The following is a 24,559-nucleotide window of genomic DNA, read 5'->3' on the forward strand; positions in this document are numbered from 1 at the left end:
ATTGCACTCTGGCCTGGGCAAGAAGAGCAAAAGCTGTCTCAAAAAAAAAAAAAAAAAAAAAGAAAGAAAGAAAAGAAACACACACACACACACACACACACACACACACACACACAGAGGTGGGGGTCTCACTATGTTGGCCAGGCTGGTCTCGAGCTAGCTCCTGGCCTTAAATGATCCTCCCGCTTCTGCCTCCCAAAGTGTTGGAATTACAGGCATGAGCCACTGTATTTGGCATACTTTTAAATTTTTTTGGTGGAAACTGGGTCTCAGTATGTTGCCCAGGCTGGTCTTGAATTCCTGAGTTAAAGTGATTTGTCCACTTTGGCCTCCCAAAGTTCTGGGATTATAGGCGCGAGTCACCGCACCGGCCTGCAAGTGAATTTTGTTACATGCATAGATTGCTATTTGGACAATTATAAAAGGATTAAATTTCACTGGTATCTCTGAAAGGCTGTGAACAGTAGCCATATAAGTGGTAAGCAATTACCAGGTACTTCCACTTTCCATCTCTTTTTTTTTTTTTTTTTTTTTTTTTTTTTTTTTGAGACGGAGTCTTGCTCTGCCACCCAGGCTGGAGTGCAGTGGCCAGATCTCAGCTCACTGCAAGCTCCGCCTCCTGGGTTCACGCCATTCTCCTGTCTCAGCCTCCCGAGTAGCTGGGACTACAGGCGCCCGCCTCGTCGCCCGGCTAGTTTTTTGTATTTTTTAGTAGAGACGGGGTTTCACCGTATTAGCCAGGATGGTCTCGATCTCCTGACCTCGTGATCCGCCCATCTCGGCCTCCCAAAGTGCTGGGATTACAGGCTTGAGCCACCGCGCCCGGCCACTTTCCATCTCTTAAATCACAAAATAAAATTACTAGCACCGCAGGGAATCTGGTCCGTTCACTTATAACTGTCATTCACCTTCTCTGAGGGCATTCTATAGCATTCATCATCATTTGTCACAATAGCTTTTTAATGTATTTATGTATTTATTTATTTATTCTGAGACAGAGTTTCGTTTTTGTTGCCCAGGCTGGAGTGCAATGGCGCAACCTTGGCCCACTGCAACCTCCATTTCCCAGGTTCAAGTGATTCTCCTGCCTCAGCCTTCCAAGCAGCAAAGGTTACAGGCATGAGCCTCAGCGCCTGGTCGGCTTGTCACAATAGCTTTATTATGTCTAAAATGTTGGTTAATGCCGTAACCTCCCGGACTCTGCAGCTATTCAGCTGCTGTTGCTTTGAGTATCTTGTAGTTTTGGGAATGCACCCAGCTCATTCACCACAGGGCCTTTGCATAGGTTGTATCCTTGGGCCTGCTCAGGCAGCCTCTCACCCTCGGGCCTCTCCTGCTCCTCTTGCCAGACATCTCCCACAGGTGCTGCTATTTCCCATTTACTTGTGTCTTCCCTTAGGAGGACAAGGATGGGGTCAGCTTTGTTCATCATCTCAGTTCCCCCTCCAACCTTTCCCCCCAGTACACAGCCTGGCAGTCAATGCTGATTTGGGAGAATGAACGAGTGATTCTATCGGTTGAATGTTTATTTTATATTTTATGATTTTATTTATTTATTTTTGATACAGAGTCTCACTCTGTCGTCCAGGCTGGAGTGCAGTGGTGCGATCTTGCCTCACTGCAACCTCTGCCTCCCCGGTTCAAGCAATTCTCTGTCTCAGCCTCCCAAGGAGCTGGGGTTACAGGCATCTGCCACTACGTCCAGCTAATTTTTGTATTTTTAGTAGAGACGGGTTTCACTATGTTAGCCAGGCTGGTCTCGAACTCCTGACCTTGTGATCCAACCGCCTCAGCCTCCCAAAGTGCTGGGATTACAGGGGTGAGCCACTGCGCCCAGCCTGTTATTTTATTTTATTTAGTTTTTTGAGACGGAGTCTTGCTTTGTCACCCAGGCTGGAGTGCAATGGCACGCACTCAGCTCACTGCAACCTCTGCCTCCCGGGTTTAAGCGATTCTCCTGCTTCAGCCTGTAGGTGGGATTACAGGCGTTACAGGTGCCTGCCACCATGCCTGGCTAATTTTTGTATTTTTTAGTAGAGACAGGGTTTCACCACGTTGGTCAGGCTGGTCTCAAACTCCTAACCTGAGGTGACCCACCCGCCTCAGACTCCCAAAATGCTGGGATTACAGGTGTGAGCCACGTCGCCCGGCCTATTTTATTTCATTTTGAGACGGAGTCTCGTTCGTCGCCCAGGCTGCAGTGTGGTAGTGCAAGCTCAGCTCACTGCAACCTCTGCCTCCCAGGTTCAAGCGATTCTCCAGCCTCAGCCTCCCAAGTAGTTGGAATTACAGGCGCCCGCCACCAAGCCTAGCTAATTTTTGTATTTTTTTTTGAGATGGAGTCTCCCTCCGTCGCCCAAGCTGGAGTGCAGTGGTGCGATCTCGGCTCACTGCAAGCTCCGCCTCCCAGGTTCACACCATTCTCCTGCCTCAGCCTCCCCAGTAACTGAGACTACAGGCGCCCGCCACCACGCCTGGATAATTTTTTTTTTTTTTTTTTTTTTTGAGATGGAGTCTCGCTCTGTCGCCCAGGCTGGAGTGCAGTGGCCGGATCTCAGCTCACTGCAAGCTCCGCCTCCCGGGTTTAGGCCATTCTCCTGCCTCAGCCTCCCGAGTAGCTGGGACTGCAGGCGCCTGCCACCTCGTCCGGCTAGTTTTTTTTTTTTTTGTATTTTTAGTAGAGACGGGGTTTCACCGTGTTAGCCAGGTTGGTCTCGATCTCCTGACCTCGTGATCCGCCCGTCTCGGCCTCCCAAAGTGCTGGGATTACAGGCTTGAGCCACCGCGCCCGGCCAATTGTTTTGTATATTTAGTAGAGACGGGGTTTCACCATGTTGGCCAGGATGGTCTTCAACTCCTGGCCTCAAGTGATCCGCCCTCCTCGGCCTCCCAAAGTGCTGGGATTACAAGCGTGAGCCATCGCGGCTGGCATTTTAATTTATTTTTGAGAAGGAGTCCGCTCTGTCGTCTAGGCTGGGTGCGGTGGCATGATCTCGGCTCACTGCAACCTCTGCCTCCCTGGTTCAAGCAATTCTCCTGCTTCAGCCTCCCAAGTTGCTGGGGTTACAGGCGCGCGCCACCACAACCGGCTAATTTTTTTGTGGAGATGGGATTTCACAATGTTGGCCAGGTTGATCTCGAACTTCTGACCTCAGGTGATCCGCCCGCCTCGGCCTCCCAAAGTTCTGGGATTAGAAGTGTGAGCCGCCCCCGGCCAGTTGAACATCTGAAGCTTCTAAAGCGAACTCTAAGGTTTCATTGGCACGAGGGGCTCGAAGCAGGTCAGCCTTCCAGGCGTCAGTGCCCAATGCTTGGCATCTACTGACAGAGACCAGGAATGAGGGGCTGGAGGCGGAAACAGCTTGAAGAAAGAGGTAGAGGCCAGGGAGTGAGGGCGGTGTCTCCTTTTCCTGGAAGTTGGTAATTCAGGCAGAAGGAAATTGGATGAGCTTCCAGAACACCCGGGGAGCCAGATGGCCCCGCTCCCACTTCCACCCCGGAGACGCGGCCCCTTTAAGGCTCCCGGAAACGGTCCCAGAGGACCGGAAGTGACCCTCTCTATTTCTCTGCCTCACGTGGTGCGGGCAGGAAGTGACGCGCGTGGCCCGGGAGCTGCGGACGCAGAGGCCGACGGAGCTGGAGTCGCGGACGCCGCGGGGTCTCCGGGACAGGTGACCGGGGGGAGGGGGCCGGGAGCGCGCCTAGAGAAGGCGGGGCCTGAAGCCCTACGTGGCGGGGAGCGCGAACAGGCGTGGGCGGGGTGGGGAGCCGCCGGCGGGGGCGGGGTCGGAGTACTCTGCGGGGGGCGGGGACAGCACGCCCACATGGGAAGCTGGAGGGGCGCTGGCGCGGCAGGCCGTTGGAGGTGGTGGGTAGGGCCGGGGCGAGGCGGGGCGGGGCCCGATCCTGGGCCGGCGGCTGTGGGCGGGGCCTAAAAGTTGTGGCTGGACTGTGGGCGGGGACATAGTGTTGTTTGGACAGCTGTGTGGCTGGGCTCGGATGCGGGGCGGAAGCGCTGTAGGCGGGGCCAGAAAGTTTTGCCTGACTGAAAGTCCAGATTGTTGGCCGGGACGTTGGGGGCGGACCCAGAGGCTGACGCGTGCCGGGGGCGGGGCCGCAATGTAGTGGGGAGCCAGGGGGCGGGGCCAGGGAGCTGGCGGGTAATGCTGGGGGTGGAGCCAGAAAGTTTCGTCTGAGCCACGGGCGCGGCCAGAGCGTTGGCGGGGAAGCGGGGAGCTGAGCCAGAACCCTGGGGAAGCCACGGGTGGGGCCAGATGCTGACGTAACTAGGTGTGGGAGGGAGTCAGGGGGCGTGTCCAGGAAGTTGGCCAGGCCAATCGGAGGCGGGGCCAGAGGGTTGCCTGGGCAGGTCGGAGGCGGGGCTAGAATAATAATAATAATGGGAGGGGCGGATCTAGGCTGTTGCCTGGGAGAAAGTCGGGAGCAGGGCCAGATTAATGGCCCATGGGTTGGGGCGGGGCTAGAGCGGTTTCCAGGATGTTGGGGAAGTGGACCTGGCATTCCCAGCTGGATTGAAGCTGGAGCTTTGCACAGAAAATCTGGGGCGGGCCTGGGTATTTTTGTCCTTGTTGGGGCTGGTGGAGTATTCAGTGGGGCAAAAGTCCAGTTCCAGGAAGCCTGGCCAGTGAGTTCTGGGCCTGTGTACAGAATCCTTTCGGGGGAGGCTGGAGGCTGTCGAGCTTCCTTAGGTGCTGGAGACGGGGACTAGGAAGTCCCTGGGGAAGGTGTGGGCTTGGCGTGTTCTCTGAGAACTTGGGCAGCCAATAAGAGTGGGGTTCAGACTTTCTTTGAGCGTGGGATTGGGAATGTTTCTGAACCTTACCTGGCGGAGCTAGAATATTCGCCTGGATATGAGAGGCACCAGGATGAGCACAGGAAGGTGGGTCTGGAACTTTCTTGTGCAGGCTGGTTGGAGGGGTTGTAGTTGGAACTCTCTTGATAGGGAACCGGGCTAGCACTCATACCACAGGGTATGCAGGCTGGACTAGAATCTGTGTTTGGAGGAGAGCAGTGTTGGATACTTAAGTAGTGGGTGGGGGCCAGAATATCCCCAAAGTGGGTTTGACTAGATTGTTTACATGGGAACTGGGTGAGTACACAAAGATCTTGAAAGGGCTGACTCTTAATTTCTTTTTTTTTTTTTTGAGACGGAATCTCGCTCTGTTGCCCAGGCTGGAGTGCAGTGGCGCGATCTTGGCTCACTGCAAGCTCCTCCTTCCCTGGTTCACGCTATTCTGCTGCCTCAGCCTGTAGCTGGGACTGCAGGCGCCCGCCACCACGCCCGGCTAATTTTTGTATTTTTAGTAGAGATGGGGTGTCACCGTGTTATCCAGGATAGTCTCGATCTCCTGACCTTGTGATCTGCCCATCTCGGCCTCCCAAAGTGCTGGGATTACGCCTGGCCTGCCTGGCTAATTTTTTTGTATTTTTTTTAGTAGAGATGGGGTTTCACCCTGTTAGCCAGTATGGTCTCGATTTCCTGACCTCGTGATCCGCCAGTCTAGGCCTCCCAAAGTGCTGGGATTACAGGTGTGAGACACCACACCCGGCCCATCTTAATTTCTACCGAGAAGGTGGAGCTGGCAGTTGAAGGGAGGGAGAGTGAGGGCTAGAATTCTCTTGCGGTACAGGTTTTTTTGTGTATGGCTGTGAGGAGCCCCCAGTATGTTAGAGGATGAAGTAGATTGGGGGGCCATTGGCCTTAGTCCTTCTTTTTCTTCTGCCCCCAGGAACCCTCAGTGCTGTCTAGATTCTGCAGGGGAGGTTTGCTGGGACCTTGACCCCACCCAGCCAGCGAAATGGTGAGGCTGAAAGTGGGTCTCTAGAATCTCAGTTTGGGGGAAGGGGGCTTGGGAGGATGGGATCCAGGGGGGCAGACTCTCAGACCCTGGGGAAAATCCCTGGTATGGGTGGAGGTTTTTCCTTCCATCCCTCAACTGCCTCCCGGTCTCAGGCAGCCACACTCGATTTGAAATCAAAGGAGGAGAAGGATGCTGAGTTGGACAAGAGGATCGAGGCTCTTCGGCGGAAGAATGAGGCCCTCATCCGGCGCTACCAGGTGCCCTAGCCCCGCCCTGGGAGACCCCATCCCCTCTCTTCCCCGCAGTGAGTTTTTCTCACCTCTCCCTTAAAACCTTTTCATGGCTCTCCATCACTGTCAGGATAAAAGCCAAAGGCCTTAGCCTGACATCCCTTCTTTCATTCCATTATTCATTCATTCATTCATTCATTTGTTCACAAGTATTCCCCAAGATCTTTACCATACCAGCCCCAGTGCTGAGTGGTGCTGGGGATACAGCTGTGACTGAGACAGACCCAGGCCTACCCCTCCAGGGTCCACCGTCTAGTCAGGGATGTCCCAGAGCAGACAAGTCTGGAATCAGGAAATTCAGGGGTCTGTGGGAGTCCGGAGGAGGCTCCTGCCCAGCCTTGGGGATATCAGGAAGGGTTTCCTGGAGGAGTGGACTCTGAGGCTTGAGTGGTGAGTAGACAATAACCAGTTGAGAAGGAGAGGGGAACATGTTTCAGGCAGAGAGAACAGTTTGTGCAAATGTTGGAAGCAAGAGAGAGCTTGGAGCTTCAAGTTGGAGGGTTGGTTAGGAGAGAATTGACCTGGGCAGGTCAGCAGGGACTAGGCTGTGCGGGGCCCTGAATGCCACCAGGCTGAGTTTGAACTTTGTCCTGAGGGCACTGGGGAGCCAGGGAGAGCCTTGAGCAGGGGTGGGACCCGTCAGAATAGTTCTTTAGGAAGACGTCTCTGGGTGCTGTGTGGTGGTGGGGGGGAGGAGGTGATACTGGAGCCCAGTGACCGAGGAGGAAGCTGGGGCTGGAACCCTAGTGGGAGAGGAGGTACCTGGCTCAGGACAGGGCTGTTGAGAGGAACTCAGTTACTAAAGGGCAGCTGGGGGCAGGGGGAGGAAGAGGGAGGATTTAGGAAAAGGCCGCTGAGTAGGTGGTATGGCTGTCCCTGAGATGGGATCTGGGGGGAGGCGTGGGTTTCATTTATTCATTCCTCATGAATTCATTCATTTAATAAAAGGCATATTGAATTTCCCTTGTGGGCCAGGCAGCGTTCTAGACTTGGGATACATGTCAGTGACATACATCACTGAAAGCGGACCGACATTCCTGTCCCCAGGCAGATTCTGCTGTAGTGGAGGAAGCAGACAGTGAGCAAGACGCACAGGGTGCTGGGTGCAAATGGGATGAGAACAGAGAGGGTGGCAGGGAGCTGGTTTCCATAGGGTGCTCAGGGAAAGCCTCACCAGAAGGCAGCATTGGAGCAGAGACCTGCAGGAGGTGAGGGGTTGGAAGATCTCTGGGAAAAGTGTTCCTGGCAGAGAGAGCCGCTGGTGCAAAGCCCCTGAGGCAGGTTTGAGCTGGATGTGTTCTGGGAATAGCAAGGAAGCTGGAGTGATCGCGGGGCAGAGGGTGAGAGATGAGGTCAGGGAGGTACCAAGGCCAGACCCCACGGGTCCCACAGGATGTGGGGAAGGTTGTTACTCAGAGATGGGCACCACAGGAGCGTTCTGAGTGGGGCAGCAACGTGATGGGGTTTGAGGGATATGAGTGGCCTTCTTGTCCAGAGCCCAGGAGAGAGGCCTGGGCTGGGGCCAGACTTAGGCGGAGATCAGGGGTCTGTGGGAGTCCGTCTGGTGGACAGGGCACCTGACGCTTCCCTACCCCGGGTGTCTGTTCCTAGGAGATTGAGGAAGACCGTAAGAAAGCTGAACTTGAGGGAGTCGCGGTCACAGCTCCCCGAAAGGGCCGCTCAGTGGAGAAGGAGAACATGGCAGTGGAGTCGGTGAGCTCATCACTGGGGTTAGGGATCCTGGGGATGGGGAGGGGCAGAGGGTTGAGGCCTGGGACCCAGGAGCCCCCAGCTGTCCTGCACCAGTGGGTGGCCTCCATCCTGGCCGCATGCCTGCCTGCCCCAGTGACTGTATTTTCCCCATCTCCTCTCTTCCAGGAGAAAAACCTGGGTCCTTCCCGGAGGTCTCCTGGGACCCATCGGCCCCCAGGGGCCAGCAAGGGGGGCCGGACTCCTCCACAGCAGGGAGGCCGGGCTGGCATGGGCCGAGCATCGCGCAGCTGGGACGGCAGTCCTGGGGAGCAGCCTCGAGGAGGAGGAGCTGGGGGCCGTGGCCGGAGAGGCCGGGGCTGGGGTTCCCCTCACCTCTCTGGAACTGGAGACACCTCAATCTCTGACCGTAAATCTAAGGTAGGAGCTAGGCAGCACCTGGAGCCCTGGCTGAGGTTCTCCGTTGTCTGTTTCTGTCTGTTCCTCCTCTCAAATGCACAGTTGTCCTGTGTGTCCATCTTTCGGCATCTCTCTCTGAGCCTCTGCATCTGGGTCTGTCTCTCTCTTCCTTTACCACCTCCTCCTCCTCCCGCTTTCCCTCTTCTAGTTCCTCCTGTTCCTTCCCTCTCTCCTCACGCCCAGAGCTCGCATGTTCTTCCTTGTCTCTTTCTCTCCTGCCCGTGCTCCCCCTCTTCTCATTCCTCCTCGCCTTCCTTCCCTCTCCTCTCCTGCAATACCTAGTGCTGCGTGTCCTTCTCTGTCGCTCGCTCTTTGTCTCCCTTTTTCTGGCTTTCTGGTGCATGCTTGCCGGCTCATCCTCTGTCCCCACCTCTCCTGCCTTTCTGGCACTGTGTGTGTGTCTGGTGGGCTGTCTCTATCTGGTGTGCTTGTGGGCACAGGCTCTGTGTGTGTGTCTGGTGGGCTGTCTCTGTTTGGTGTGCTTGTGGGCACAGGCTCTGTGTGTGTGTCTGGTGGGCTGTCTCTATCTGGTGTGCTTGTGGGCACAGGCTCTGTGTGTGTGTGTCTGGTGGGCTGTCTCTGTTTGGTGTGCTTGTGGGCACAGGCGCTGTGTGTGTGTCTGGTGGGCTGTCTCTATCTGGTGTGCTTGTGGGCACAGGTGCTGTGTGTGTGTCTGGTGGGCTGTCTCTATCTGGTGTGCTTGTGGGCACAGGCGCTGTGTGTGTGTCTGGTGGGCTGTCTCTATCTGGTGTGCTTGTGGGCACAGGCGCTGTGTGTGTGTCTGGTGGGCTGTCTCTATCTGGTGTGCTTGTGGGCACAGGCTCTGTGTGTGTGTCTGGTGGGCTGTCTCTATCTGGTGTGCTTGTGGGCACAGGCTCTGTGTGTGTGTCTGGTGGGCTGTCTCTATCTGGTGTGCTTGTGGGCACAGGCTCTGTGTGTGTGTCTGGTGGGCTGTCTCTATCTGGTGTGCTTGTGGGCACAGGCTCTGTGTGTGTGTCTGGTGGGCTGTCTCTATCTGGTGTGCTTGTGGGCACAGGCTCTGTGTGGCATTCTGTTTCTGTGTTTGTGTTGGTCCTCGGCTTTGTTTGTGGGGAGCAGTAATCTTACTGTAACTGCCTCACTCATCCATGACGTGCAGGTCAGCAGGGTGTGAGGCGGTCTAGCTGAGTGGCTGACAGCCCACCATGGACATGGGTCGAACCTGGTTCTGTGAGTTACCTGTCCTTGGGCAGCTCACTTCGCCTGTGAGCTTCTGGTTCTAGCATTTACACGGGAATAAGAAGATTCAAAAATTAGCCGGGCGTGGTGGTGGGCACCTGTCATCCCAGCTACTTGGGAGGTTGAGGCAGGAGGATCAGTTGAACCTGGGAGGCGGAGGTTGCAGTGAGCTGAGATCACGCCATTGTACTCCAATCTGGACAACAAGAGTGAAATTCTGTCTCGAAAAAAAAAAAAAAAGAATTAGACTTAAATTGGGCATGCCAAGCTGCTGTCACAAAAAGACGCCAAATATCTCACGACCTAAGTAGAGTAGGAGTTTATTTCTCTCTTGTATGCTGAGCCCTACAGGAGGTGGGTGGTCCAGGGGGCAAGGCCCCGCTCCATGATGTGACTCAGGGACCCAGGTTCCTGCTTTTTTCTTTTTGAGACGGAGTCTTGCTCTTTTGCCTATGCTGGAGTGCAGTGGTGCAATCTCGGCTCACTGTAAGCTCTGCCTCCCGGGTTCACGCCATTCTCCTGCCTCAGCCTCCCAAGTAGCTGGGACCACAGGCACCCACCGCCACGCCCAGCTAATTTTTTGCGTTTTTAGTAGAGACGGGGTTTCACCATGTTAGCCAGGATGGTCTCGATCTCCTGACCTTGTGATCCGCCCGCCTCGGCCTCCCAAAGTGCTGAGATTACAGGCGTGAGACACCACGCCCGGCCAATATTCGTATTTTTAGTAGAGACAGGGTTTCGCCATGTTGGCTAGGCTGGCCTTGAACTCCTGACTTCAGGTGATCCTACCGCCTTGGCCTCCCAAAATGCTAGGATTACATGTGGGAGCCACCGCACCCGGCCTGGTTCCTGCTTTTTGTTGCTTCGTGGCCCCCAGGTCATGGTTATTGTCTGTGGTAAAAGCTGGGTTGCTGACATGATTGCAGTTCAGTTCATAGGAAGGGGAAAGATGAGACTGCTTTATCACTTTTGGTCATGTCCTGTTGGTTGGTGAGAACTTAGACACATGGTCATACCTAACCTCAAAGGAGACTAGGAAATGAAAACATTGTGTCCAGCTGGCTGGCTATATGCACTCCTAAAATTTTGTTACTAGCTTGGTTACTAGTAACAAGTAGTTACCAGCTGCTTGGAGTGCTGGGTGCTGTGGTGTGCGCTTGTGGTCCTAGCTACTTGGGAAGCTAAGGTGGGAGGATTGCTTGAGCCCAGGAGTTTGAGACCAGCCTGGGCAACAACAGAGTGAGACCCCCCCTCTCTATAAAAATAAAAAAAAAATTAACTGGACGTGGTGGCATGTGCCTGTGGTCCCAGCTACTTACTTGGGAGGCTGAGGCAGGAGGATCACTTGGGAGGCTCAGCCTGGGAGGTCAAGGATGTGGTAAGCTGTGAATATACCACTACTCTCCAGCTTGGGCAACAGAGCAAGACCCTGTCTCAAAAAAAAAAAAAAAAAAAATCAATAAAATTTTGTTACCATGGAAGGAAGAAGGGTAGAACGGATTGTGGTTGGGGTGGGGAGGTCACCTAACTGCCTGCCAATTAATTACTCTTATTGCCACCACTATGATTGTGACCACCTTGGTGTGCCAGGGCCCCCAGCACCCTGACACTGAACTCCCAGGTTCAGTGATTTGCTAGGGAGCCTCATGGCTTAGATTTATCACAGTGAAAGAGGTCACAAAGCAAAATCAGCAGGGGACAGGTTACCTGGGCTGAGGTCTGCAGGAAACCCGGCACGAACTTCCAAGAGTCCCCTCCCTGTGGAGTCCCAGGGGATGCGCTGAATTCCTGCAGCACTGGATTGTGACAATATGTGGCTACCAGGGATGCTCACGAGAGACTCAGCACCCCAGGTTTTTAATTGGGGTCTGGTTTAATTATTTTTATTTATTGTATTTATATGCTTTTTAAAATTCTTTTTTTTTTTTTTTTTTTGAGATGGAGTTTCCCTCTTGTTGCCCAGGCTGGAGTACAGTGGCATGATTTCAGCTCACTGCAACCTCCATCTTTTGGTTTCAAGCAGTCCTGCCTCAGCCTCCCAAGTAGCTGGGATTGCAGGCGCCCACCACCACGCTCGGCTAATTTTTGTATTTTTAGTAGAGACGGGGTTTCATCATGTTGGCCAGGCTGGTCTTGAACTCCTGACCTCGTGATCCACCTGCCTCAGCCTTCCAAAGTGCTGGGATAACGGGCGTGAGCCACTGCGCCCAACCCATTATTTTTATTTTTATTATTTATTTATTTATCTTTTTCAGACGGAATCTCGCTCTGTCACCCAGACTGGAGTGCAGTGGCACGAGCTTGGCTCACTGCAAGCTCTGCTTCCTGGGTTCACGCCATTCTCCTGCCTCAGCCTCCCAAGTAGCTGGGACTACAGGCGCCTGCCACCACGCCCGTCTTTTTTTTTTTTTTTTTTTTTTTGTATTTTTAGTAGAGACGAGGTTTCACTGTGTTAGCCAGGATGGTCTCAATCTCCTGACCTTGTGATCCACCTGCCTGGGCCTCCCAAAGTGCTGGTATTACAGGTGTGAGCCACCACACCCAGTCATGTTTAAAATTTTTTATAGAGACGGGGTCTTGCTATGTTGCCTAGTCTGGTCTTGAACTCCTGGGTTCAAGCAATCCTCCTGCCTTGGCCTCCCAACGTGCTTGGATTAGAGGTTTAAGCCACCATGTCAGCCTGGAGGCTGGTTTTGAACGCGGGCTCCCTCCGTCTAGTATGTACTGAAATTCCAGACCCCCCCCCATAGGAAAGCCAGTGTAGTATATACTGTGTTGTTTGCATAGACTAGGCCTGACCAACCAGCCTCATTAGTTCACTACTGACCCTGAGCACGGAGCATGCTGAGAGCAAATGCTCAGACACCAGCAGACCAGTCCGAGGAGAGGAGCCTCAGGCCTGCTGGGCAGCCCCTCTCCTGCATGGGCGGCCTAATAGTTCTCCCTGAAGCTGGGTATCCCTATCTTTATCCCCCCAGGAGTGGGAGGAGCGGCGCAGGCAGAATATTGAGAAGATGAACGAGGAGATGGAGAAGATCGCCGAGTACGAGCGCAACCAGCGGGTCAGTGTTGTGGGTGTCCCCGTGGCGGGGCCCAGCTGCCTGGGCTGTGGGGAGCCGGCGCCAATCCCCTGCTCCGCTGCCTGCAGGAAGGGGTGCTCGAACCCAACCCGGTGCGGAACTTCCTGGATGACCCCCGTCGACGCAGCGGGCCCCTGGAGGAATCTGAGCGGGACCGCCGGGAGGACAGCCGCCGGCATGGCCGCAACTGGGGGGGCCCTGATTTTGAGCGGGTGCGCTGTGGCCTTGAGCATGAGCGGCAGGTGGGTGCTGGCGGTGAGGACACCCCGGGGCTCTCAGGGCTATGATGGGGACTGCGCAGCAGGAACCAGACAGATCAGGGCCATGGGGCCTCTACTTTTTTGTGCCATAGCACAGGACTTTTTTTTTCATTGAGATGGAGTTTTGCTCTGTCACCCATTCTGGAGTGCAGTGGCACCTTCTCGGCTCACTGCAACCTTTGCCTCCCGGGTTCAAGCAATTCTTCTGACTCAGCCTCCCAAGTAGCTGAGATTACAGGTGAGCACCACCACGCCTGGCTAATTTTTTCGTATTTTCAGTAGAGATGGGGTTTCACCATGTTGGCCAGGCTGGTCTTCAACTCCTGACCTCAAGTAATCCACCTGCCTTGGCCTCCCAAAATGCTGGGATTACAGGTGTGAGCCACTGTGCTTGGCCAGGATTTTAATTATTAAGGATTTGTGGTATGTTTTGTTTCCTGCTAAGGCAAATCTCCCCTCATTGTTAATGACATCAGCATTTATGAGGCACCTACCATGTGGTAGATGCTGTGTGAGGGGTGGGGACCTGGCCTAGAAGAGGAGGGAGGGGCAATGTCCTTGCACTTGGTGGTCCACCCCCAAATTGTTCATCTGTTGGTTCTTCTGTCTATACCACACTGCTCTAGTTGTTACAGCCTTGTGGTATGTTTGAGGGTTTTCTTGTTACTAACAGTATTTTTTTTTTTTTGAGACGGAGTCTCGCTCTGTCACCCAGGCTGGACTGCAGTGGTGCCATCTTGGCTCACTGCAAGCTCCGCCTCCCGGGTTCACACCAGTCTCCTGCCTCAGCCTCCTGAGTAGCTGGGAGTAGCCACACAGCCGGCTAATTTTTTGTATTTTCAGTAGAGATAGGGTTTCACCATGTTAGCCAGGATGGTCTTAATCTCCTGACCTTGTGATCTGCCCCCCTCAGCCTCCCAAAGTGCTGGGATTACAGGCGTGAGCCACCACGCCCGACGGGATAAGAGTTTTGAGGCAGAGCCCCTTCCTTGATGAGGTTTCTATTGGTGGGAACTGAGTAAATGAAAATATAGCAAGATGTGAGGTTCTGCCAAGTGTTATGGAGAAAAATCCAGCAGCTCAGGGTATAGGAGGATGCTACTTAGGAGATCTGAGAGGGCCTCTCTGATGAGATGCCACCTGAGCCTACTTGGTTGTGATCTCTGCCTTGTCATCGCTTCCCTGTGTGACCCTGAGCAAGTGGATGTGCCCTGGGGCTTAGGGGTGGGGTGGGGGGTGGGACAGCGCCCTGACTCCCCCTGGGCTGGGGGGCAGGGCCGCCGAGCTGGCCTGGGCAGTGCTGGAGACATGACGTTGTCCATGACGGGCCGGGAGCGGTCAGAGTACCTGCGCTGGAAGCAGGAGAGGGAGAAGATCGACCAGGAGCGGCTGCAGAGGCACCGCAAACCCACTGGCCAGTGGCGGCGCGAGTGGGACGCCGAGAAGACTGATGGGATGTGAGTCTCCTTCCCACTGCCCTTCCCATGTGGCACCTTGACCTTGGCCCTGACTTCTAAGTCCTATGCTTCTCTCTGGTTTCTCCTGCTGTGTATGAGTGAGTGACTGCTATATTCTGAGATGCTGTGGACCAGCTGCCAGAGCTCAGTGGCACGTGAGAGCATTTCTGGTTTTCTCTTTTTTTTTTTTTTTTGGAGACAGAGTCTTGCTCTGCTGCCCAGGCTGGATGGAGTGCAGTGGCGTGATCTCAGCTCACTGCAACCTCTGCCTCCTGGGTTCAAGCAATTCTCCTGCCTCAGCCTCCTGAGCAGCTGGGGTGAGAGGATTTCTTCTGTGTGCACAGGTGTGCTGGGCTCATCTGATCCAGGCTGGACGCTAAGCTGTGGGTCCCACTGGGCTTGGCTCCTTGCGGCAGGGTAAACTCATTCTGCGCCAGGGTGTTCATTCTGCTGTCCAGGCTGAGGGCAGCAGCTGCCTGGGGAGCGCTTGCCCTGACATGGGCAGATGCACAAGCAGGCACACTTGTCAGTCATTTTTGCCAGCACACTCCATCTCACTGGGGCGGGGAAGTAAGCTCTGCCCACTCCAGTGGATAAGAACACCGGTGGCAGCCGGGCGCGGTGGCTCAAGCCTGTAATCCCAGCACTTTGGGAGGCCGAGACGGGCGGATCACGAGGTCAGGAGATCGAGACCATCCTGGCTAACACGGTGAAACCCCGTCTCTACTAAAAAATACAAAAAACTAGCCGGGCGAGGTGGCGGGCGCCTGTAGTCCCAGCGACTCAGGAGGCTGAGGCAGGAGAATGGCGTAAACCCGGGAGGCGGAGCTTGCAGTGAGCTGAGATCTGGCCACTGCACTCCAGCCTGGGTGACAGAGCGAAACTCCGTCTCGAAAAAAAAAAAAAAAAAAAAAGAACACCCGTGGCTGCAGGGACGTCAGTTCCAGTGCAGGGAGGGTGTGAAGGCTGTTTAACAGCGATTAGACCTTTGCATCCTCCCGCCAGCCTCTGACCTGTCCCCACCAACGCAGATTCCTGAACGTCTCTCCATGCCCCACCATCACCTTCTTTTTTTTTTTTTTCTTTTGAGATGGAGTCTCTCAGTGTTGCTTGGGCTGGAGTACAATGATGTGATCTCGGCTCACTGCAACCTCTGCCTCCTGGGTTCAAGCGATTCTCCTGCCTCAGCCTCCCGTGTAGCTGGGATTACAGGTGCCTGCCACCGCATCCAGCTAATTTTTGTATTTTTAGTAGAGACAGGGTTTCACCATGTTGGCCTGGCTGGTCTTGAACTCCTGACCTCATGATTTGCCCACCTGAATCTCCCAAAGTGCTGAGATTACAGGTGTGAGCCACCGCGCCCGGCACCACCACCTTACCCCAGTGGCATTGTTAACCTCAAGTTTGACTCTGTCCCCCGATTCAGTGAGACTTAAAGCCCTCAGCACATCGTCATCATGGGGACCAACTTCCATAGCCAAGAAGGAGAAGGTTCAGGAAGAGCCAATAAATGGCAGTATTTAAAGATCAGTAACTTTAGGTTTTACCTCATCCCCCATTCTTTCCTGTGTTGAAAGTTTTCATTCACCTATAACTTGTTTTTTGGCTTTGGCTAAGGAGAAGGATTTTGTTTGCCCGGTGATCGGGAAGCATCCTGTTATGGATTATGAGCTAAGCCTGTGCGAGTGTGAGAAATATTTTGATCAGATACTATAGCTGATCTTCCTAAGGAGGAGGCAGCTGGACTTTTGGGGAGATGTTCTCAGCGTTCACAGTGAGAAAGTATTTGTTTTTCCTGTGTGTCCCAAAAGCAGTTGGCAACAAGTCTGATTAATAATGTGTGTGTGGGCTGGGCGCAGTGGGTCACGTCTGTAATCCCAGCACTTTGGGAGGCCGAGGCGGGTGGATCATGAGGTCAGGAGATCAAGACCATCCTGGCCAACATGGTGAAACTCCGTCTCTACCAAAAATGCAAAAAATGGCGGGGCGCAGTGGCTCACGCCTGTAATCCCAGCACTTTGGGAGGCCGAGGCGGGCAGGTCCCGAGGTCAGGAGATGGAGACCATCCTGGCTAACACGGTAAAATGCTGTCTCTACTAAAAATACAAAAAATTAGTTGGGTGTGGTGACGGGCGCCTGTAGTCCCAGCTGCTCGGGAGGCTGAGGCAGGAGAATGGCATGAACCTGGGAGGCAGAGCTTGCAGTGAGCCAAGATTGCACCACTGCACTCCAGCCTGGGCGAAACAGCGAGATTTCGTCTCAAAAAAAAAAAAAAATGTGTTTGTGGGCCAGGCGCAGTGGCTCACGCTTATAATCCCCGCAATCCCAGCACATTAAGAGGCCGAGGCTAGAGGACTGCTTGAACCCCGGAGGTTTGCAGTGAGCCGTTATGATGCCACTGCACTCCAGCCTGGACCACAGAGCAAGACCCTATATCTAAGAAAAAAAAATGCATTGTGTCTTGCTTTCATCAGCATATATTTGAGTCCCCCCTATGTCATGGAAGGTTCTAGGCGATACAGCAGCAAACAAAACATTACTGCCTTTGTGGAACTAAGAATGTAGTGGGCAAGGTGGGTAATTAAGAGGTCTAATGTCAGGCCCGGAAGGATAATGAAGCAGAGTAAGCAGCCAGGGTGGAGATTAGAATTTTAGACTTAGATAATCTGTGTAATAATAATATTATTATTATTTTCTTTTGTTTTTTGAAACTGAGTCTTGCTGTGTTGCCCAGGCTAGAGTGCAGTGGTGTGATCTCAGCTCACTGCAACATCCGCCTTCTGGGTTCAAGAAATTCTCCTGACTCAGCCTCCGGAGTAGCTGAGATTACAGGTGCCTGCCACCATGCCCGGCTAAATTTTTTTTTTTTTTTGAGATAGAGTCTTGCTGTGTTGCCCAGGCTAGAGTGCAGTGGTGCGATCTCGCCTCACTGCAAGCTCTGCCTCTCAGGTTCACGCCATTCTACTGCCTCAGCCTCCCGAGTAGCTGGGACTACAGGCCCCCACCACCACGCCCGGCTAATTTTTTGTAGTTTTAGTAGAGACGGGGTTTCACCGTGTTAGCCAGGATGATCTCGATCTCGTGACCTCATGATCCGCCTGCCTTGGCCTCCCAAAGTGCTGGGATTACAGGCGTGAGCCACCGCGCCCGGCCTAATTTTTGTATTTTTAGTAGACCTAGGGTTTCACCCTGGTCTCGAACTCCTGGTCTCAGGTGATCCACCCATCTGGCCTCCCAAAGTGTTGGGATTACAGGTGTGAGCCACTGCGCCCAACCCTAATATTGTCTTAGCTGGGGGTTCAGGAAGGCCTCTGAGCGGAGCCCTGAAAGAAGGTGAGGGAGTGAGCCAGTGAAAAATGTGGGAAGAACGTTCCAGGAGCAGGTGCTAAGGCCCTAAGGCAGGAGCTAGGTGTGGTGGAAGAGCCTGCTTAGCTGGAGAGGCGAGAGAGACTGGTGGGAAAAGTCAGTCAGTTGGGGGTCATGTACTTGGGCAAGGGTCTGTGGTGATTCCCCCAAATTTTTGTTTTGGCGCCCACATTCTGAATCTTTTTGTATTTGTCACTATGCTGTCAAATTTGCCTCTCACCCATCACCTGGTCCTATTTTTTTTTTTTGAGGTAGGGTCTCCCTCTGACACCCAGGCTGAAGTACAGTGGCTTGATCATGGCTCACTGGAGCCGTAACCTCCCAGGCTTAAGCAATCCTCCCTCCTCAGCCTCCCTAGTAGCTGGGATTACAGGCGTGCGCCACCACGCCCAGCTAATTTTTGTATTTTTTGTAGAGGTGGGGCTTCGCCATGTTCACCAGGCTGGTCTGAACTCCTGGGCTTAAGCGATCTGTCTGCCTCAGCCTCCCAGAGTACTGGGATTACAAGCTTGAGCCACCATGCCCAGCCCTGTCCTACTTCTAGTGACCCCTGTCTGGTTGACCATCTGTGACTAATCCGATTTCTGACCCTGACCTCTCCCATCTTCTTGATCCTCTTGTTACCGTGTCCCCCAGCTGCCCGCTCATCCGTTATCTTTCCCCAGGTTCAAGGATGGCCCAGTCCCTGCCCATGAACCATCCCACCGCTATGGTGAGTGGGTGCCCTTGGATGAGCTGAGGCTCGGTCTGGGAGTCGGGTGGTGTGTGCCACGCCTTCCCTTTCCCATCATACCTGGGTTCTGTTGCAGATGACCAGGCCTGGGCCCGGCCCCCGAAGCCCCCTACGTTTGGGGAGTTCCTGTCCCAGCGCAAAGCTGAGGCCAGCAGCCGCAGGAGGAGAAAGAGCAGTCGGCCCCAGGCCAAGGCAGCGCCCCGGGCCTACAGGTGGGGCATCCCTTCTGTGGGCTTGCATACCCCCAGGGCTCTCCACAGGGCGTCCTCTTTTTTGTCTTGCTGTGAAGGTGTGGATACATCTGTCTGTCGCTGTCTTTGTCTTGGCCCTATCTCACAGGTCTGTGGTTTGAGGGGTTTGGGATCTGGCTCTTGGTTTTACCCTCATCTGTCCCCTTTCTGCCCTTACCCATCTCCTCTTCTGCCACCTGCCCCGCTATCTGTCTTTGACACCTGGGGACACACATCTGCCATTCCCTTAGTGCTCCAACATGCCAGGTGCTCTGGGCAGCTCCTCCCTAGGGAGGGTGGAAGCAGGAAGCCCTTCCTCCTGTCTACTCTCCACCCAGGCATCACCCCTTCCCTCTGTTCCCTCTAGTGACCATGATGACCGCTGGGAGACAAAAGAGGGGGCAACATCCCCCGCCCCTGAGGCTCCACAGCCCACTTCCCCTGTGGAGACATCCACGCAGGTGAGGCTGGGCGGCGGTTCAGGGCATGGGCCTGGGGTGGGGGCTCAGGGCCTGCGCCTTGCCCTGACTTGCCTATGTCCCCAAAGCGACCCAAGATGCCAGCTCCTGCCCACCAGCCTCCCGAAGACAAGGGGGAAGAGAACGAGGGGGAAGAGGATGAAGAATGGGAGGACATAAGTGAGGATGACGAGGAGGAGGAGGAGATTGAGGCGGAGGAAGGTGATGAGGAGGAGGAACCAGCCCAAGACCACCAAGCCCCAGAGGCCGCCCCCACTGGGAGCCCCTGCAGTGAGCAGGACCACGGAGTCCCCTTCAGTCCAGAGGAGCCCCTGCCGGAGCCCCAGGCCCCTGGCACGCCTTCCAGCCCTTTCTCACCACCCAGCGGCCACCAGTCCGTGTCCGATTGGGGTGAAGAGGTGGAGCTGAATTCTCCCCGGACCACCCACCCGGCTGGCGCCCTCTCTCCGGGTGAGGCCTGGCCTTTTGAGACTGCATGAAGCTGGCTGCCTGTGTGTGTGTGTGTGTGCGCGCGCGTGCGTGCAAGTGCGCGTGCCCTGGAGGGGTGTGGCTGGTGGGGGACCCTTGGGGGCTGGGCCCTGGGACCCAGTGTGCCCTACAGCCCTGGTGGCTGTTGGTTGGGGGGCAGACCATGCTCTTCTGTAAGGTCATGCCCTTCTCTGGAATACCTCCTCCCAGAGCCTGCCCCAGCCCTTCAAGCCCCCTCCCCAATAAAGAATTCACATTCTCAAATGACATTCCCCCAGGTGTGTCCTTGAACCCCCTTCAACTCCCCCTGGGCCTTCTCTCTTGGGGTGGGGAGATGTCAGGAGGGAAAGGGGGCTTGACCGAGCCTCCCCTTCCCTAGGAGGTGGCCAGTCAGCCCCTGCCTCCCTGGAGAGTGGGCCTAGCCTCCCAGGAACCCAGAAAGCTGAAGAGGAAGGGTCTGAGGCAACTCCAGGTGGGGGAGTGCATGGGGCAGGGGGTGGAGGCTGCTGCTGCTTTCTGTGGGGCTGAGGGGCAGAGGGCTTGAGGGGAGTGGGGTGTGTGTGTAGGTAGCAGTTGGACCATAGAGGTGAGGTGAAAAGGGTGAGCTGGGATAGGGATTGGAGATGAGCTGGGTGGCAGGGGTGGGGCAAAGGGCCAACTTTTTGGGCCAAGCCAATAGAAATTGGGTATATGGGTCTCCAGAGGTTGAAGCGGGGGTAAGGAAAGGATTAGAATTTTGGAGTCCAGCTCGGGGGTTTTGGAAAGCCCTGGTTTAAGAGTAATGGGGTGTGGTCGGACACCTTGGCTTATGTCTGTAATCCCAGCACTTAGGGAGGCTGAAGTGGGCAGATCACTTGAGGTGAGGAGTTCCAGACCAGTCTGGCCAAGAAGGTGAAACCCCGTCTTTACTAAAATAAAAAAATTAGCTGGGCATGGTGGCGTGCGCCTGTAATCCCAGCTACTTGGGAGGCAGGAGGATCGCTTGAACTTGGCAGGCGGAGGCTGCAGTGAGCAGAGATTGCTCCACTGTACTCCCACCTGGGCGACAGAGCGAGACTCCGTCTGCGGGGGGGAGGGTTGGTGTACTAGGGCAGGAGCTAAAGGCGGACTTCGAAATTGAACTGACTCGAAAAGGCCAAAAAGATGTGCAAGGGCAGAAAACTGGATTTAACTGTGGCTGGGATTAGAGTTTTGAGGTGCAACCTAGTGGGGCAAATTAGAATAGAGATGCGGACCCCATCAGCATTTTGGGACCGACGAAGTGCGAGCAAGAGGCCGAGCCCCTCTCCACCTACACTTCGTAGGAGTAAGATTTCGAATCTCAGATGGCCTCCTCTCCCCGCAGAGTGGGATTAGGATTTGGGGAGCAGAGCCGAGGAAGGACTGGTTAGAACAGCAGGCGTTGGCGAAGGAAAGGGGAGGGCGGGTCCTCTCGGACTGGCTTGGTGGAGGTTGGTGAAGGCCGTGAGATGGGGCAGGGGTGGGAGAGGACAGTTTGCAGCGGTGCGTGGCGCGGGGGCCTAGGCTCTCTGTCTTGGGCCACATGTTTGTCGGGAGACAGAGCTCACCACACCCGCGTTTCCTCGATTGTAAACAGAGTTATGTTGTTGGGGGTGTTTGCTGCTGCGTGGGTCCGCTGAGAGGATTAGTCTAGGCTGTGTAAACCGCTTAGCGCCAAGCCGGCTGTGGCAAGGGCTCGAACGGGGTGAGGGGCGTGGCTAGGCGGGGGAGTGGTCCTGGGCCGGGGGGTGGGGGAGGTAGGAAGACTGCTTCCCTCCACTGACTCAGCCCCTTCTCTCCTCAGAGGCGGGCCCCGAGGGCCAGGAGACGGCTGAGATCACCGACTTCCAGAGGGTGCGTTTCTGCAAGGTGGTGGCGGCCCCTCCGCCGCCGGGGGCCGCTCGCTGACCGCGCCCGCCGGACCGCGGCCTCCGCGCTCTGCACTAACCTCCCATCGCCTCGCTCCTCTGTCCTCTGCTTCTGCCACACTCCAGCCAGGAGAGGGTTAAATGTAAGGGGGGAGGAGCCAGGGCCTGCGAGCCGGAGGGGGGGGTGCCAGGGCAGTAGTCGGTGCAGGCCCCACCAACGGGGGACGTCGCGGTACCGGGACGGCTGAGACGCTTCCGCGTTAGCCTCCCATGGAGGCCCTGGGCGGCTCGGGCCGAATCTCCCGCCTCCAGGATTGCATCCGAGACCTGGCTGATAGCCGGTGACTCTTCCGAAGGGCTTGAATTACTCGGGCACCAGCCTTGTCCTATTAAACGCAGTGCTTCCGCTCACCCTTGAACTGTGTTTCTGGCAGGGGCAGGCTGGGTCGCTGTGCTTGGCGGGCTTTTCCGTGTTGGAAGAGGCGGGAGGAAGGAGTCTTCCTCCACCCTTCTGATCCGTCTTCCCTCCCCCACTCCCGCAGGCCTCCCCGAATTCCTGAAGACGTTGCTGGGAGGGGACTGAAGCTTCCCCGCCTTGATGGGGAGGGGGCGTCAGGAGGGGTTTATCTGGATTTCCAGGCTGTGTTCTCTTCCCCAGAGCCTAGTCTGGACCCCTTGGCTCTAGGGAGAAGACGGTGGGGGAGGAGCTGGGACAAGGGGTGCGATTGCGGTGAGGGGCGGAGTGGAACTTCGGGGTCTGAGGTTGTGCTGAGCGACCTGAAAGGGGGCTGAGCAGGCCTGAAAGGGGGCTGAGCGTGTGCTGGAGGAGGTGGGTCCCGCAGGGGCGGGGCCCGAATGCCGACAAGCGGAGTTAGGGCGGGGGGAGGGGTCGGCACGCGCGGGTGGGGCTCTTGCCACGGTCACGGGGCGGGGCCGTCCGCGGGGGCGTGGTCGGGGTGCCGCGCGCGCGGGAGCCCGCGGAGGAGGAGAGCGGGGACTGCGGACAAGACTGTGGGAGCCAGAGGGTAGCGCGCGGGGCTCGAGCGCTGGAGTAGACAGTCTGACAGTCAGCGAGAGATACTGGCTGCGGCAGAGGGCGGTGTAGGGCTCCAGGCAGGGCTTGAGCGGGACGAGGGGGCGGGCTCCGAGGCAGGGTAGACGCCTGGGCTGGATGAAGTCCGAGTCTGGGAAGAGAACCGGGTTGTGGTAGGAGGAGGCGGTGATAGAGGTGATGCGGCTAAGCACGGGGGCGGGGCTAGCACCTTTGCCGGTTGGTGGTTGGGCGGAGGCTGGAGGGGGTGGGCCTAGGATGCGGAGGCGTGTGGGGGCGTGTCCATACCTGGCGGGGGCGGGGTCGGAGGCGGGCGATTTAGAGCGCGGGGCGGTCCTGCGGGGTGGGGGCGGGGCCTGGTGGGGGCGGGGCCTGTTCGGGCCGCGGCGCGGAGCCGAGTGGGTAGCGGGGATGCGGGGGACCAGCTGCGTGGGCGGCGGCGCCGAGAGCCCCGGTGGCGCGGGGCTGAGCGAGGGCCCACGGGGGCGTTGGCTGCGCTTGGCCCCAGTCTGCGCTTACTTCCTTTGCGTCTCGCTGGCTGCCGTGCTGCTCGCTGTGTACTACGGTCTCATCTGGGTACCCACGCGGTCCCCCGCGGCGCCCGCCGGCCCGCAGCCCAGCGCGCCATCCCCTCCGTGTGCCTCCCGCCCGGGCGCGCCGCCTGTCCCGGTGCCCGCCGCTGCCTCCGTCTCCTGCCTCCTAGGAGTCCCAGGCGGGCCCCGACCCCAGCTCCAGCTGCCGCTGAGCCGCCGCCGCCGCTACAGCGACCCTGGCCGCCGCCCGAGTCACCAGACAGCCAGAGAGACGCCAGAGGCCGCGGAGGGTCGAGGACCCGGGTAACTCTCCCTTCCACCCTAACCCGCATTGCCAGCCCTCAAGAGCTCTGTGCTCCACGCCGAGGATGCACCGTCTCCGGATGGGTCCGGCCTCCTTTCTAATGACATCGCCCAGCGTCTCTGGAGCTGTCATCCCGCGGAATGGGGGCCCAGGGGGTGTCGGCTCGGGGCCTTGCCTCTTGCAGCTCCTCTGTGGTCAGATCGGGTCCTCCACCATCAGGAAGATCCCATTCTGAGCTCTCTCTCCTGCTCCTCTTGCTGTGGGATGCTGAGCACAGAGCCCACAGCCCATCTGCCTCCTCACCTCCCTGAATCTGTGTCCATCTGCAATAAACCACAGCCTCAGTTGCCTCGTGCTGTGTCTGTCCTGTTGTCTGCAGAGATGCCTCTCCTCCCAAGTTTGTGTGGGGAAGACCTTCCTGGGTGTGGCCTTTGTCTCTCTTGTCCCGGATGGGCTGTTCTCCTTCCTTAAGGTGCTCTTCTCTTTTTGGTGGGAGTAGGAAGAAGCTTAGCAGCAGCAGGGCCTTTGAAGGTCAGACAGTGGGAAGGGCTTCCCAGTTTTGTGTGTGCTTGGAGCAAAGGACAGATGTCTCTGGAGAGAAGCAGAGTGTCTGCCCTTGTTACAGCGCAGGAGACAAGAGGAGGAGTGGGTGATTTAGGACAATAGCTGGGGTTCTGCGAATTGCTGTTGGTGTAATTATCATGTCAGGGACAGAGGCTAAAAAACTCGGAGATCTCAGTTGGCTGCCGAGAGGGAACGATGCTGGCCCACTTCCTGCGGTCAGAGATGAGAGTGGATGGCAGCGGTGGTGGTGTTGCTTCTCAACCTGTCTGGAAATCTCAGAGCCAATTACCAAAGCGCTGTGCTGCCTTGGAAGACCAGTGCAGCCTCTCTGGCCTGCGGCCCTGCTAGGAAACCTAGACCGGGAAACTGAGGTCTAGCTTCTGGGCAAGGAGGCCGAGGTGGGGAGGCCATGTTCCATCCTGGAAGACTGAGGCCTGACTCTGGGCAGGGCCTGGGATCTGACATGCAGGCAACTGGTCCCTTTCCAGCCTCCCCGCTTGAGCTGGAGGCCTTCCCAGGAGAGTGAAGCTGAGCCTTTTCTCTCACATTGTGGCTCCTGGAGATCTGTGGAGGTGGTTCCTTAGGAAGGTCAGCTACTCTGCTCACCTCCCCTTAGCCCACCACCACTCCCCAGAGGGGGTCTGTGGACAGAAGGGGAATCCAGGAA

At 56.2% G+C, this 24,559-nt stretch overlaps 2 protein-coding genes across 7 annotated transcripts; both read left to right on the forward strand.

The window, feature by feature from the left end:
• The first annotated feature begins 3,520 nt into the window (after window positions 1-3,520).
• On the forward strand, window positions 3,521-23,686 carry CCDC9 (coiled-coil domain containing 9). Of its 6 annotated transcripts, none has more exons than XM_030912942.1 (15): window positions 3,521-3,671; window positions 5,751-5,822; window positions 5,975-6,079; window positions 7,724-7,825; window positions 7,991-8,242; window positions 12,478-12,561; window positions 12,648-12,821; window positions 14,115-14,296; window positions 18,328-18,374; window positions 18,472-18,607; window positions 18,993-19,086; window positions 19,173-19,554; window positions 19,952-20,044; window positions 21,377-21,426; window positions 23,363-23,686. In XM_030912942.1, exons 2-15 carry the CDS (start codon window positions 5,820-5,822, stop codon window positions 23,561-23,563), a joined length of 1,905 nt encoding a protein of 634 aa, XP_030768802.1. In that variant the 5' UTR covers window positions 3,521-3,671; window positions 5,751-5,819; the 3' UTR covers window positions 23,564-23,686. The 6 variants fall into 6 exon arrangements, with proteins under 6 accessions (XP_030768802.1, XP_030768804.1, XP_030768803.1 ...); XM_030912944.1 differs by lacking the exon at window positions 23,363-23,686 and adding an exon at window positions 21,983-22,261; XM_010377407.2 differs by lacking the exon at window positions 3,521-3,671 and adding an exon at window positions 4,491-4,900.
• Window positions 22,406-23,690, forward strand: INAFM1 (InaF motif containing 1). Its single transcript, XM_010377553.2, has one exon. It carries the CDS (start codon window positions 22,672-22,674, stop codon window positions 23,329-23,331), a length of 660 nt encoding a protein of 219 aa, XP_010375855.2. The 5' UTR covers window positions 22,406-22,671; the 3' UTR covers window positions 23,332-23,690.
• The last annotated feature ends 869 nt before the right edge of the window (window positions 23,691-24,559 follow it).

The sequence above is a fragment of the Rhinopithecus roxellana genome, chromosome 12 (genome assembly GCF_007565055.1).
Source record: "Rhinopithecus roxellana isolate Shanxi Qingling chromosome 12, ASM756505v1, whole genome shotgun sequence".
Taxonomy (NCBI): domain Eukaryota; kingdom Metazoa; phylum Chordata; class Mammalia; order Primates; family Cercopithecidae; genus Rhinopithecus; species Rhinopithecus roxellana.